General features: G+C 39.1%; 1 protein-coding gene and 1 long non-coding RNA gene across 5 annotated transcripts in view; one reads left to right on the plus strand and one right to left on the minus strand.

Annotated features, from left to right (window-relative positions):
• Positions 1-2,341: 2,341 nt before the first annotated feature.
• On the minus strand, positions 2,342-7,265 carry LOC108641805. Of its 2 annotated transcripts, none has more exons than XR_003916366.1 (3): positions 7,223-7,265; positions 5,172-5,293; positions 2,342-2,917 (listed from the first exon to the last, which is right to left on the minus strand). It is a non-coding gene; the product is annotated as an uncharacterized LOC108641805 (long non-coding RNA). The 2 variants fall into 2 exon arrangements; XR_001922285.1 differs by lacking the exon at positions 7,223-7,265 and adding an exon at positions 6,518-6,781.
• Positions 6,842-15,428, plus strand: part of RMDN2 (regulator of microtubule dynamics 2) — a 45,429-nt gene continuing 36,842 nt past the window's right edge. For 2 of the 3 annotated variants that reach the window (XM_018085301.1, XM_018085299.1), the window contains exons 1-3: positions 7,152-7,214; positions 7,735-8,201; positions 14,747-14,942. In XM_018085301.1, the coding sequence (XP_017940790.1) occupies positions 7,747-8,201; positions 14,747-14,942 (651 nt within the window). In that variant the 5' untranslated portion in view covers positions 7,152-7,214; positions 7,735-7,746. Of the gene's footprint in view, positions 6,954-7,151; positions 7,215-7,734; positions 8,202-14,746; positions 14,943-15,428 lie in introns of those variants that run through there. The other variant, XM_018085300.2, reaches the window with a different exon arrangement.

The following is a 15,428-nucleotide window of genomic DNA, read 5'->3' on the forward strand; positions in this document are numbered from 1 at the left end:
AACTTTTTGCTCAGTAGGACTTGTGTGAGGAATGAAGATCTATAGACACCTTTATAGGCATTTTAAATTTAAATTTTTTTAATATAAAATAGAAATGTAAAAAAGGATTGGTTTGCAACTGGAAGATATACCATATTTTGGTATATATCATATATGCCACAATACTTTTGGAAATTATTTTTTGCCTTTGAAATAAGACCAAATAAGACCAAACCAACCTTTACATTCCCATTCTATTTACAAAGTGACAGACACAATCCCATTGAAATAAACACAACTTAATCAAAATGATTTGACATTAACTTTTCATTTTGCCAAATCTGGGACAAGCCCTTCCATTTCTGTATTTGACTTTTCTAGGTGTTTTTGTTGCTAAAGTCCCACTTTCCCAATAGAAGACTATTGGGTAAAATATAAAGTGCCTCCTTTATGAGCACAGATGATCTTGAAAAGCTGCTTAGTAACGTGCTAAAGTGGATTATATCAATATGTAATAGAAGTGTGTCAAGTACTTTATGTGCCTGTTTACATACAAATCTGTATTTGCATATGCATTGGAAAACAAACCAAGAAAACAGAAAAACATGTTTCAGTTGTTGGTGCAATTTCTTCTTAAAGCTGGAATCTTACTCTATTGCTCTCAGAAATAAGTGGTATTTCAGTTTGACTGAATTTTCATATGCCAGCGAAAATGCTTTGAAAACAACTACTCTGGCCAAAAATCTGCCTGTTTCAGAGTAATAGTGCAATGTTGCCTGAGATGCTTTTCTAGCCGTTTATTAGATTTGGATTTTTGAAACTCCATATTGAATAACCATGCAGTAGTTTTAAATAGTGTCTATAAGAAGTGGCAATAGAAGAAACAGTTTCACTGCTTTCACAGACAAGAGTAGTGCTTGTACGCCAGAATGTACTAGGAGGGATCTTCTGCAAAAATGAATTACAAAATTCTGGGCAGTCAAAACAGCCCAAATCACAATCTGGACCACAGTGAATAATGATTCCCCGTATAACCCACCGGATTAATCACACTAACACAGTTTTTCTATATTAGAAAAAATATGCAAACATTTCAAAGGCCGTAATTACCATTCTTGACAATGAATCTTAATACCGTCTTTTACAAGTGTTGCAGTTGCTGCAGCCTCTTTTTCCACAAGATAGCAGCACTAGAACTATGAATGAGCAAGGGGCTTGTAAGCCCATCTCGCCAAAATTCAGAAAGGCCACCTGCTTTATTTACTCCTTAACTTTCAGGAATCTGAAGCTCAGAATCAGAGGAAAAGCTTCTTAAACACCAGGACTGAGTGCAAACACCAATTAAAATAATAAAATGTACATTTACAGTTTACTTTAACAGACCCATCTCCTGAAAAAGCACATCACAGGACTTAAAACAATCTGCAAAACTAAAATGCTGTGTGTATAATTATATTTGTGTGAGTGTATATGCATGCGTGTGTGCATTGAATACAGTAGAAATCTTGAATATAGCAAAAGAACTCGTCTTCCTTGTACACAGCAAAAATCTTCTAAGTGATTAAAAGTTTGTTTATGCTTCCCCTTAACTTAAAAGTAATTTAATCACTTTTCCTCATACTTTTAGCTGCAATTATTGATTGTCATTGTCCAAAAGCAATCCTACAGTGAAGGAGGAACCCCTTTACCAGTACACGGCAATTGCCAAGGGGAGGTGAGCTCCCTCCCTCTATTCACTCTGTCCTACCTGAATGATTGTGTAACTCTCATCAAAACCTCCTAGTGTAAATATATATGTATCAAATAATGATTTGGGTTGGATTAGGTGTGCACTTGGGAGGCAAATTTCTTGGCAACCTTTGCTTCACCATGTACCAGGCGCAGAGCACACGAGTTGCACTTTGGCAATATCCATTGCAGAAGCACACCCAAGGCACTGTACCCAGAAATGGGCACACAGCCCCTGTGATCCGGCTTGGAGCTAGCCAGAAGTTAACCCAGGACACAGCATGGATGGCATGACATCAGCACGAGCTGTTTTGCCTACAGCCTGTCAGTCCCCACTGCTTGCTAATGTTCACAAAACCTTAGTGGACTAGATGAAAACTTAAAAGCAGAAGGGAAATTTTTTTTATAAGCTCACAAGTGGTAGTACAGAAAAGGTGCAAAAATAATGGAAGAACAGACCACATCACCTGCATGATGATTGTTTTTTAATGTGAAATTGCAGACATCCTAGAGCCATATAGTAGTTGATATTTACTAGAGGGATTGATCTGTGGAGTTCAGGAAGGAGCACACTGGAAACAGTAAAGCTCTTTAAAATACTTTAATATGCTCTGAAATAGCATATTGATAGGGAAGCTGAAAAAAAAGACACTTCTCATTCAAATACAGCAGGTGACATAGAATATGTGTGTACATACACATATATTCATAAAAAGTTTGACTCTTTTTGAGTTTTGACTCCCAAGGAACATAAAAATATATCTGTAAAACATACATTTATGCACACATATTTTTTTTGTTTTTATAACTATTCATATGTTTTTCCTCTTTGGAGTATACCCAGGCACTCCTAGGACCATTTCTCTCTATGAAGAAATCAGACAGTGCTATGGAATTACATCAGATATAGCCTCGACTATTTATTTCTATTGTTGTCAACACAACATATGCAAACTCTTCTGGGCTGCCAACTCTCATCTCTTGCATCAAGGAAACTGAATCACGTACCTTGGCCGGAAAAAACTAACACAGCTTGCATAAATATAGTTTGATAATGTCCTTGAGTTTCCTGAAGATGCAAAGAAGCAGTAACAGTGTGTACGTTTTTTCTTTTTCTCTTTTTTTTTCTTTTTTTTCCTTTTTTTTTTCTTTTTGAAATGCCATGCCATCAGTGACCATTTGTACTTGGCTGAAACTGCAGCACTGGATCCTATCGACAAAATAAATAAATAAACAGATGGTTTATTTATTAGTGCAGTTGAACTAATGAAGCCAGGTTTCCTATCAGGTTATATCTTACAGTTCAATTCCCTCACATCTAATAAAATGTGAGCTCTGCTCCTGTCCTTGCAAAATGCTTTTCTCCTGTGTGGGTTCTCAGTTGTGCACCAAGGGATAAGCAATCTTTCCTGTAGTGGTGGCACTAATTCAGGGCTTTCTCCTTTAAAAGATCAACTAACTCAAAGAAATTTGTCAGAAGTTCTCTGTAGAATTTGACTGAGATTGGCCAAAAATCCAAAAATATTGGAGAGGATGTGGAAGTACACTTAGATTTTTACGCCCAGCGACATACAGGCAGCAGCAGTCTCATCTCCCCTGGGAACTGTGCTAAGCAGTATATCTTTATTTCAAGAAAACAGAAAAGGTCAGTGTGCTATTTCCCATCATCTTGAAACTTCAATTGATTAATTCTTCATTAAGGGGACTGGGCAACTGTTCAGGGCAAAAGCAGCAGAGAATATAGACAAGTCTGATAGTGAATGCTTCCCTTTGAGGTAAGATATGATTTTGTTTTTATAGCAAAAAACTCAGGAGAATTCAATAAAACTTGATAGAACAGTAGGTTTTCTGGCAGGCTGGTTGCAAGTCTGGTCAAAGGTGTTTAAGCTTTCACAATGTTTGGTGACTTATTAACAATGTTTGACTTTATGCCTACAACACAACTACTGAAGTAATAAGTATGAACTGTTACTAATACATTAAAGGTTTTTGTGTTAGTAACAGGCAGTAGATTAATCTCTAGTTGGGGACAGGGGGTGGAGGAGCATTTCAGAAAGAACATCATACCATAAATGTACAGAAGAATTACAGCTGAAGAATTTTATGTCAATTGTAAAATACGAATGCCTCCCATACAAAAAAGAAACCAGCAGTAAATTAAGGTATACCTTGTCTGAAAACAGCATGAATCAATTACTTACGATGTCATGGTTCTCTGATCCATTGAACATAATCACTCAATAATAAGCTAACTTTTCTAACATGACACAAAAATACTGTCCAAGTTCAAGATTTCCCAAAAGACCAGTAAACAACATGGCCTGGTTTTACAAAAATAGTGCTGTAAGAAGGCTGGTGTCCTAGGCAGGTGTGTCTGTGTTGCAGCACTGGTGTGGTAAGGTCACGCCTGTACATCTGCCTGGGGCCAGGGGTGGATGGAGGCAGGATGTTCACAGGGTCTTACCACCCCAGAGGTGCTGGCTTTCTTGGAGCAGCCTTTCAATACTTAAAAGAGGGAAAACGACTTTTCACTAGTGACAGGACAAGGGGAAATGGTTTTAGATTAAAAGACGAGAGATCTAGATTAGATTAGTTAAGAAGAAATTCTTTACTGTGAGGGTGGTGAGGCACTGGAACGGGGTGCCCAGAGACGGTGTGGATGTCTCATCCCTGAAAGTGTTTGAAGCCAGGTTGGATGGGGCCCTGAGCAACCTGGTCTAGTGAAGGGTGTCCCTGCCCATGGCAGCGGGGTTAGAACTAGATGATCGTTAAGGTGCCTTCCAACCCAAACCATTCCATGATTCTATGATTCTATGAACTGGACATTTTTTCTTCTGTCACAATTGTCTGAAATAATTTCCAGGTTCAGGAGCTAATGGGTTGGGAAAGTGTCATGGTGTTGCTTGACAGAAGAACAGCACACGGACAACCTGGGGGCATAAGCTTTGTCTTCTTAGGAAGTAAGCATGAAAATACATTAAAAATATTTGGGGCAGGCCATTTTATAACAGATGGTTGTCTGGGCTTGCATGTTTTTTAGGACTTCAAGTACAAAGTTTCTTTTGAACTAGGAAAAATCTGCGTGCAGAAGAACAGTACTTTTCTAAAAAGTTTATTTCAGTTTTTTAGAACTTATGTCATATTCAGGCCAATTGAATTGTGTCCAATCTGGGTAAATGCATGTTTAGTTCCTCAGGTTGGAAAGCTGTTGTCTTCTGGAAGGTTACTACATACATGCAATAACTTCTGTGCTTCCAGACTGCTCTGCCTGGGTAAAAGGGCCACGGGTAAAAAACAAACAAGGACTTTGGGACCAGACAGGGGGACTTGATTTTCACACTTGCTACATATCCAAGAAGCTGTAGATGGCAATTCTCCTGGGCCATTACTTTTGAAAACAGGTCCCCTTGTCTAAGGCCTGCAGCCTGAGACAGTCACTTAGAAAAATCTCTGAAAACACTCACTTAGGTATTTGCATCCATAGTATTTTGTTTCAGCTTTGTGCTGTGTTTGCCCTTTGATTAATTCTCTTTTAAAAATCCTTTCCTGTTTTAATTGGCTTATAGAAGGATTTTAGCAGATTATACTGAAAAAAAAAGAAAACAAAAATTAAAGGTTATTCAACACATTTAAATTACCATTCCTGAACATTTGGAGATTCATGTTGTCTTGTTACATTTTAAAACATCGATGGATTGTGTAACTGAAAACCATTACTTACAGTAAAATTTGTTAAAATAATTTGAGTTTAGTGAAGTTTCCATAAAATTGAAAGTATTTTCATCCTTGGCTTAAAAATCTCAAATTACAAACATGAACAAATGATACTGTTGTTGTTGGGTTTGTTTTGTAACTAGGAAATCTGTAGAATACTTAAAGAGTATTCGTTTTTCCATTCTAACAAATTTCTGTCTTTCTCTCAGATTGCAGTTTGGTCTTATGTAAGGCTAGTTTCATCCTCAGGTTATTAATGAAGAATTAGTAAGGAGCTGTAGTTACTTTAAACTAAATCTTTGTTTGAAGATAAATAGACATTAGACTGATTTACAATTGCTAATTTGCACTAAGACTGAAAATTCTTGAGTTCTTGGTACCTCATTTAGGTAGTTTTTTTGTTTTTAACAGCACTTTGTTTACTTTTTAAAACTCGCTAGTATGTTTTTTAAGATCTACATCATGTTCCTTTGATTGATATGGCTGAGGATAATTTCAGTTGTTGGAGAGCAACTTCTTTCATTGTACAGAAACAGTGGTTTCCACAATGGTTTCCTTAAGCCCTCACACATAAGAACATGAGTTTTATGCTTGTCAGTCGTGGCGGGATGTTATGTATCAGCACCCTCCAGAAGCCTTCAGGGAGACAAACAGTCACAGCAGGTTGGCTGTGATGATCCTTCTTCCATTCAAGGACAGAAATAGGAGGCAGATCCAGAAAAAAATACTGTTAAACTCAAGTTCCGTCCCTCTACTCTGTTCTGTTGAGACCCCACCTGGAGTGCTGCATCCAGCTCTGGGGTCCCCAGCACATAAGGGACATTGACCTGTTGGAGGGAGTCCAGAGGAGGGCCATCAAGTTGATCAGAGGGATGGAGCACCTCTCTTAGGAGGAAAGGCTGAGAGAATTGGGATTATTCAGCCTGGAAAAGAGAAGATTTTTGGGTAACCTAATTGTGGCCTTCCAGTACCTGAAGGGAACTTACAGGAAAGATGGGGCAAGGCTATTTATAGGAGGTAGTGAAAGGACAAGAACAAATGGGTTCAAATTGAAAGGGAGTAGAGTTAGATTAGGCATTAGGAAGAAATTCTTTACTGTGAGGGTGGTGAGGCACTGGAAAGTTGTGGATACCCCATCCCTGGAAGTGTTCAGGGCCAAGCTGGATAGGGTTCTGAGCAGGCTGGTCTAGTTGAAGGTGTCCCTGTCCACAGCAGGGGGGTTGGAACTGGGTGATCTTTATAGTCCTCTTTCAACCCCGACCATTCTATGAGTCCCTCCATGACTCTGGGCAATCTAGAATGGGCTTTGGTGAAATCAGCCTTGGGCCTTTAGATGGCTAAAAGTGCAATGAAGCTTTTGTGTCGGGACTGCCCGTCTTCCTGGCAACTGGGCGGGGTTTCGCTGTGATTTTGAAGCTTCAGGTCTCCACTAATGGAGTGAAAATACAGTTTCTCTGGAGCTTAGAAGTAGCAAAAGGTTAAATTGGCGAAATCGAGCAGCCAACACAGACCGAGGACAGACACACGAACAGGTACATTTGCCCTAGAACGGCGTATTCGAGCGTTGTGTGTGGCAGGTGCAGCCGGGCGTCCCCCGGAATTCCCAGCGCTGCGGGAATCCCTCCTCCACAAGGCAGGCCCGTCTCCCGGGCAGCCCGGGCAGCAGAGCGGCCGAGGCCCGTCCCCCTCGATCCGGGTATCGCCGCCCCCTGTGCCGCGGCGGGATTGCTGCGGGGCTGCCCGGGCCGGACGCGCCGCCGCTCCCGGACTGCTCCGTTCCGTTCCGGCCGTACGTACGTACCAGGGGCGGGCCGGGCTGGGCTCCGGGCCGACGCTGCTGGGGCTGCCGGGGCCGGGGCCGGGGCCGGGGCCGGGGCTGGAGCGGGCTGCGGGGCGGCGACCGCGGGGCTCTGGGCAGCCCGCTGGGGCTGGGGGAAGTGGGGCGCTGAGACGCCCCTCCGGGCGGCGCTCCGGCCTGACAGCTGGGTTCCTGCCTCTGCAGTGCCTGAAAATCCGATTATATGAGTTTCTCGCATTGAAACAAACAAATCCCGGGCTGCCGGGATGGTTGGAAGTGAAGGCTGCGGTCCTGCGCGCGTGCCGGCGCCCCTCACACCCCAAACCCAGCTCCGTCCTGGTTTTGCTGTCTGATATATACACAGAGCCTTGTATTGCAGAACCTGCGAGAGTTGTGGTGTAACTTTGTGCCTGCGGCAGGCAGGTTCCAGCCTTACACGCCAAAGCAAAGCAAGTCGTTTGGGTAGGGTAAGGGAAGACGTCTTAAACTCTGTTATTGTTGTCTCGTAATTTTAGGAGCGTGCAGAAATGTCTCCCTTCGAAAATAAAGGAGTCATACTGGGTATAATGGCAGGGACTGCTGGATTAAGCCTGGTGGTGGTTTGGTACCGCAAGATCCGAAAACGTGGGGCAGCTGTGCGTGTACGTGCGTTCCAGGACATAGGTAACAGACTTAATTCTGTGGGCTTGCAAAATGAGGTTCCTAATGAGCAAGGAGCCGTGATGGTTTTACATGGGAGGCAACTGCAGATATTAGAAAAATTGAATGGCCTGCTACTAAGTGTGGATGAACTGAAGAGAGAGGTGGAATTTCTGAAAGAAGCTATTCCAAAGCTTGAAGAGCTTGTTCGAAATGAGCTTCAAGGGAAAGGTGATGTTCAGAGAGTTAGCCCGTCACACAGAGCAACAAGGCGGAGAAAAGCTGAGATAACTTCTGGTGCAAGAGAAACTACCAGCTCTGAGGAGGCGGAAAGTGAAGGAGGGTGAGTTAATAATAATTTGTATATACAACAGTACACATGCAGTGCAAATTGTATCAATACCTATGTGAAATCGTAAACAGGAGCCCTTTTAAAGTTTTATGTAGATTTTATACTTCTCTATATTTAATGGGAAAAAAACCCAGAAATTCAGATTAGCAGGTTTTGAATCAGAGAAGACTCTTGGTGACCATCTCTGAACCTGCACTGTGGCTGAAGTTGGCTTAATGCCAAGCATAATACAGATTTTTTTAGGAATGTGTTTGGTAATGATCTGATGCAGTATTGCTACATAGCTATGCAATGAGAGACAAAGTTCAGAATAATGGTGTAATTTGGAAAGTGCCTCTAGTAAGAAAGTACTCTTCTGTCTTTGCTATAGTTAATTCAAACTGTATGAATGCTCTTGTGCTTTTCATGATAATTGTTTTCTATGGGCCTCACAAATGAGTTATTGCAGTGTTCTGCCTAGAGGTATTGCTTACTATGAAGGCAATGTCCCAATGCAACACACGTACAAGTGACAATGTTTATGTATATTTGTGATTGTATACCCTTTCTAGTGGCTCAAAAAGTAATCATGAGTGATTTAGGATACTGACTCAGTAAGGTAGAAAGTTCCTAGTTTTAGCCCCTTCTTGTAGTCCCATTGTGGTTAATGGGATCTTTTATACTTGTGAGTTGAGGAATGTACTTGTGGGGAATAGGGCCTGGAAAAAAACAGACCTTTGCAGAGGACAGAGCAACTCATTACAGTAAACTTTTCTCAGCTTCACCTCCCGAGTCTGTGCCTCAATACAGCACAGTACTGAAGGATCAGATGTACCTGAAGTCCAGGGGAGGGACTATATTTTTGTCTTTTCAAACATTGCTTAATATACCCTCCAGTGGTAATGTAAAAATGGTGATGACATTACTCTCCTGTAATTATGACTGTGTTTTGGTATAATCAGATTAGATGCTTATGTGCAATTTAATAAGTGTATGTTTATAGCAACTGAGTTTTTTGAACCGTTTCCTCACTGTGTCTTACATGTCTGCGTAGGCAGCATTATGTCTGCAAATTGCCTACTTATGTCACCTTTTTTCTTTAAAGATATATTAATCAACTGTAATATTCTGAAGCTAGTAACATGCTGCATATAATAATTAATGGAATTCTGGTTTTAAGAGTTTCTCCACATTCATTTTCTCTTCCTGTGAACAGAATTTCCTGTTGTGTTACATCCCAGCCTACATGCTTCACAAGTCTTATATTTGGTACCATATTTTAAGACCTGTCAGTTCTACTATGAACTAGTTCTTTATTTTAAGTACTCAGCATTGGCAGAAGTATTCAAAGATATTCCTCCTTCATCTGGTGTAGAAAAATTTTGGTTCTATTAGTTTCTCAGATTATTTTATCTGTTGATTAGTTTGCATAGGCCTTTATGCTATGCCTAAAATATTTGGAGATGTAGATAAGACTAAGGGACCAGTTTATGAATAATCAGTCCATTGATGCAATATAGAGGTTATTCCACACCTAGTATTTCAGAAAATCCCGTTTTTTGGTCAGGAGAGATGGGTGGCTCTTTGAAAAGAAACCAAGGAAACAGGTTCCTGTTTGTGACGAAGAAGCTGATGTGATGATCCAATGCAAGTAATTATAGTGTGCAAGAGCGTTGAATGTGTCCTTAAGAGAGGCCTTCTCTGACAAGTATTTGTGTACAGTCATAAGGAAGGAAGATAGTTCAAGGTTATAGTTAGTGTTAGTCATTTGGGGATATGCTTTTCCAATACTATTTTTCAATCCCTTTTGAAAAGAGATGTTTTTTCCCTACTAATACCTTGTACTTGATGTTCTTGTTTTGCATATCTTCTCTAAATTTAAGATAATTTAATTTAAGTAATTTTTTTTTTTCTTCCTCTTGCAAATAGGTTGTTAATCCTAATGTGTGTACAGTTGCAGTGTATATAGCTTTTTCTGGGGTCTTCTGTAACTTTAAAGACTGTAATGCATGTTCTGTGAGAGTTTACCAGGAGAATCAATAGCAACACATGTTCTTTTTCCAGTTAATGTACATCACCACTTCATGTGCTGTAGGTATAACACCATGTGCATTGTTTTATACTGTTCTGATGTGAATTCCATACGCATTAATGCATTCGGTTGCTAGATTGTGCACTAGAGAAATGATTTCGCTCTTTGTTACTGATAAAACACTTTTTCACTTTGTGTACTCCATCTAAAGTACATGCAACGTGTTTCACTGCCTCAGCAGTATTTTCATGATATAGAAGATAGGATTTTGCTTGTGTTAAGCACTTCTGGTATTAACTGACAAATGGGTAGATGCTGGCAATTGACAGATAAAGTAATCTGAAGAGTTTTATGGATTTATGCTGGATGACTATACTGGTTTAAGGTTTGTAAACTTCTGGAAAAGCATTTAATGCTTCCTCATTTTTTCATGAAATATTTGAAGCTGACAGTATCTGATATCACCTTTTGATCTGCTGTGGGCATATTCTCAGTGTCACTGTTGGGATTCAACACCTTGGGAAAAGAAGCATTTTTGCCTTTCAAAATTATATATTTCTGTAAGTGGAAAAATATCACATGCTTTTTAATAAATGAGCTATAGTTTTACATGATAACAGGTAATTTAAATGGAAGGTGCACTGAATGGATGAGACATTAAATGCTAAAGAGCCTGCAGTTTCTAGTCTGTGCTTTTCTGTATTCTGTTCTTACTAGTTTGTTTCAGTTTCCATCATTTACTAGTGAACTTTTAACAACTGAGAATGGGTAACAAGCTCTCGTTCATTTACAAGTACAATAAATTGTGTCTAGATGATCACCTGAGATGGAGTGTCACTGAATTCTCCTTTTTGTGATTTTAAAGCTGTTTCCTCCCTGATGTGGCAGTGATGAGCCCCTGACATTGGTGTCATGTTTGGCTCCAGTCTTCATCTGGCCCCATGTCCCAGCTTTTCAAATTGCAGTTGGCATCAGTCACCACAAAGATTCACCACAGTACATTCTTTTCTGACAGATGTTCTGTTTATAATTTTTCCTTGAAATAGTTTAAATATTCAACAGGAAGAAACATTTCCCTTGCCTGCTTCTGTGTATCACTTCCCTTCGCATTTCTTAATTTATTTTGCTGCTCGTTTCTTTCAAATGCAACCTTCAGTTGGCCTAAGAATCCAGTTTGCCAAACTTTTCCTCAAAGGCCTCTTACCATTATGGGTGGCTACACACTTTGCTGGAGCATACAGTGCAAATTTGATCCAGATCAGTCTGTGACATATAATCTCCTTTCTTTTGAATTGGCTCGAGCAGATGAGACGGTGTTTGTGTCAGCTTCTGATTTTTCTAAGTTGGCAGGGAGACAACAGATGATATTTGATCTGTCTAAGAGCTGAGGTGTTGTGAACAAATGATACCTGGTTAGGCCCAGTGTCTGCCAGTTTACAGGCAATTCAACTCAGTCTTTGAACCACCAAAGTGCATTTACACCACAGTGGTGTTTTGTGCCCTATAGCTCAGGTTTTTTTAATCCAGTACTGGGTGCTGGGATTTACTGAACTGCTTAACCATAGTGGGGTGAGTCTTCAGCACAGTTTCCATTTGTTCTTTGATCTTTGAACAGGTCATTATGATACAGCTGAGTCCTGTTGGTTGACTGTTGCTCCTCACATTCTTATCACAGTTTTTCTCTTCTGTTTAAAATCTACTGGTAATAAAGGTGAAAACAAGTTGGCACTGACTTTAGACATTTTTTAGAAGGTCTTCCATTTTCTCAAATATTGATCAATGTGTTTATCACATGTAAATACTCACTTTTCTGTTTATCATCTGATAAAACCTCTTGCAGGCAAACACCAGGTAAAATTGCAGATTTCTGTTATATGGAATATTTGTAAAACAAACCATAATGACTCTTCCTGGTTTTGTGTTAATTTCCTTTTTGGATTAGTGTCATTATTCCACAGATGTCTGGAATTTTTAAACTGTGTTAAGAAGAATCTCCACTTCTGTTTGTGTTAGTAGTGATTTTTAGTGCTTTAGAATGAGTAGATGTGTAAGACTTAGCTGCTTTGTTAAAGTTGGTTATCAATCAACAAATAAATTGAAATTTGTGCTCATCAAGGTTTAAGATGGTCTGTTCCATATTTAAATTCTTTGAGGATTCATAAAGCAGATAAATAGAGGAGGTAGGAGAGAATTTCCCGGGACAGTGGAGGTAAGAGGGACTGGAGAAGAAATTACCTGCGCTCTTTGCTCTTTCTCAGCACAAATGTAGCCTGGAGATCAGATTTCTGTAGGAGAGATGGGGTGAGGAAAGGGTTGGTGCAGTGTGGTCTGATCTTAAAAGATTATTCTTCCTTGATGTTTTATAATTAGCTCCTTAGGGGTTCGCATCATCTGTAAGATAGTGACCTACTTCACACTTTTTCTATTTGAGTCTCCCAGTAAATACTCTCCTATGACTTATCTGATGTCATATGAATTTGATGTTTGGCCTCAATTTGATGTTTGGTCATGACAGTTTGATACAGTGCTGCTGGAAATCTCTGCTGGGCTTGTTTGGACTGACAGCCCAGTGGGCTTGGCTGTCAGCCCAACCTTGACCTTTATGTTTTTGCTGGGAGAGTAATGTTTTGTAATAATCACTTTGGTCTATTATCTAACCTTGAAACAGTAGTGAATTTTAGCAGATGTTTACGCAGCAAAGATAAAGAAGACAACATCAACATTGACTCCCAAACACTGATTCTTTACTTTCATATCTACCTGATTAGGTAGCATTTGAGGCAGTGCTCAGATTTCTGAAACTAAGGAAATTGCCTTGACTGCTTAGCTGTTGCTCTTTTATATTATCTAGTGCCCTTATTTTAGGTTGGTAATTGCACAAATCCTCAGTGTATTTATCTTTTAATTAGAGGGAATGGGGCATCCAAACCATGGGAGGAAAAATACTTTCCAAACATACTTTGCATCATAGAACTGTGTGCTGGAGCTAAAAGGCCCCACTCCCAAAGAAATACCTTGCACTTTTGGTAAAGTTAGGGCTCTTACAAATGCAGCCTATATATGATGTACCTCTGCAACCACTTCAAAAGAACTGTGGAAGAACAAGATGCTTCTGAAAATTAAAAGAAACGTTCAGTGACTGAATATAGTCTCTGCAGGATACAGCATAGGATGTGTCATCAACTTCAGCACCACCAAGATTATGTAAAACAAATCTGTAGGAACTTATGAAGTTTCCTATCTCTGCTCTGCTCCATTATGTTTTTCAGTTTAAACATTCACATGTGGTTTATGTATGTATTGTTTTATCTAAAAGTATTTTTGACTGCTCTTTCCCATATTACTGGGTTAATTTTGCAGCAAAGCTGTCATACCACATCTAGCACTTCCATACCTTGATAAGCCATTGTACTTGTTCATTTGCAGGCTGAAAGTGTGTCTGCTCATGTGTTAGTTATGGACACTTCTGGAAACAACATAATGAAAAAGGGATACTTAAAAACCATGATTAATAACCTCCACCAGTAACATTCTGCACTGGTTCTATTTCTGAAAAAAACCCAGATTTTATATATTTTGACTGTCATGGCGTACTTTGATTATTCAGTTATTTAATGTGTGCAGTACATTCCATGCTTTTTGTGCTCCTAGTAACCATTTAAAAAACTCTCTGAACCTAATACCTTTACATTATTATTTCTCCCCAGAACAGTATTTTCAAAATTGGAAATTGGGAAGATGAGGCTTTTCTTTCCATTTTTAGTGCATACATGAGCAAAACGCTACTTTTTAAAAACAATGCCATCAGCTGCTCCTCTGTGAAATTGGAGTACGCTAATGTGTGCTCATCACTTTGGACAGTAAGGCCACCTGCTTATCTCTGCGTGGTATTTATGCTTTTGTAAATATTTCTTTGTCCTTGACTGCCTTGTGCTGAGTACTTATGCAGTAAGCATAATTAATTAATATAAGATCTTTCCCAGTTTGAGATATTCTGAACTTCAGAATGCTCAAAAGAAATAATGAATTGATAGCAATGGTGTTATTTATATTGGCTTATATTTAGATCTTAAAAGTGTTTAACAAAATATTGTATAAATTATTCTTATAGCACTTTTATTTTGGTTTGTAAGCTCATTCCTATTTCAAAAAATAGGGAAATTGAAGAGTTGAAGAGACCTCTTCAGGGTTAGAGAGGATGTCTTAAAACACATGGATGATTTGAAGTGTTCTGTGTTTGAAACACAAGGCTACGTGTTTCTAATATGTACCTGCATTTTTTTAATGAAGTATTAAGCAGCAGAACAGGGTAATTGCTTGCCTGTTATGTTTGGAGTATGATTGTACTGTCCCTTTGAAGGTAAAGCTTTTGTAATAATAATAATAAGCTTGATACCATGAATAAAAAAATCCTTTAAGGTTGGACAACTGGGATAAATTGTGCTCTGAAATTTTTGCTTCTGAATTTAAGAATGCTTTGCCAATATTTTTATATAAAAATGGTTATTATTTTCTGTGATTTTAGTTATCTTACAGCTCATACTGATTCTGAAGGAGACTCTGAGGAAGAAAAGAGATGTATGAAGCCACCTGATGCCGTGGTGAAATCAGAAGAAGAAGAAGAATTATTTAGTTTTTTACAGCAGGTGGACAATTTGCACAAGGGTTCAGAGGATGATAAAAGGAAGGGCTTCAGACTGCTGCTTGAGAAAGATAACAAGGTATTATGGGGTAACTTAATATTGTGTTGCTATTAACTTATGCTTTGCACTGCTTTTAAGAACTTAGTATGAGCTTTAAAATGCACATAAAAATGGAAGATGAAATTTCAAGCATATTTTTAAAATACAGTGAAAAAGCAATATTTCAAGATGGTGTCAATATTCGTGTTGTGTGGGCATGAAACTTCTACAATTTCATATCCCATTCAGGCTCAATAACTTTGAGGCTTTGTTTGCATGCAACAAAGACAGATGATGGGCTTTTTTCTACATAAATGATACTTACTTTTACTGGTTTTGGAATAGTCTATGTGAGAAAATCCTGTGAAATTAAGTAGTAAGCAGACCTAGTGTTCTCAAGAAATTATAACTATGAGCATCTAGTCTGCTTATCTCTGATATCCTTCGTGTGAATTTTTCCTTTGACTTTACTGTGCACATATGTAACTCCAAATAAAATTTAAGGGTGTTTTGTTGTGCGGTGCT

The sequence above is a fragment of the Manacus vitellinus genome, unplaced genomic scaffold (assembly GCF_001715985.3).
Source record: "Manacus vitellinus isolate BGI_N305 unplaced genomic scaffold, ASM171598v3 scaffold_8_pilon, whole genome shotgun sequence".
Taxonomy (NCBI): domain Eukaryota; kingdom Metazoa; phylum Chordata; class Aves; order Passeriformes; family Pipridae; genus Manacus; species Manacus vitellinus.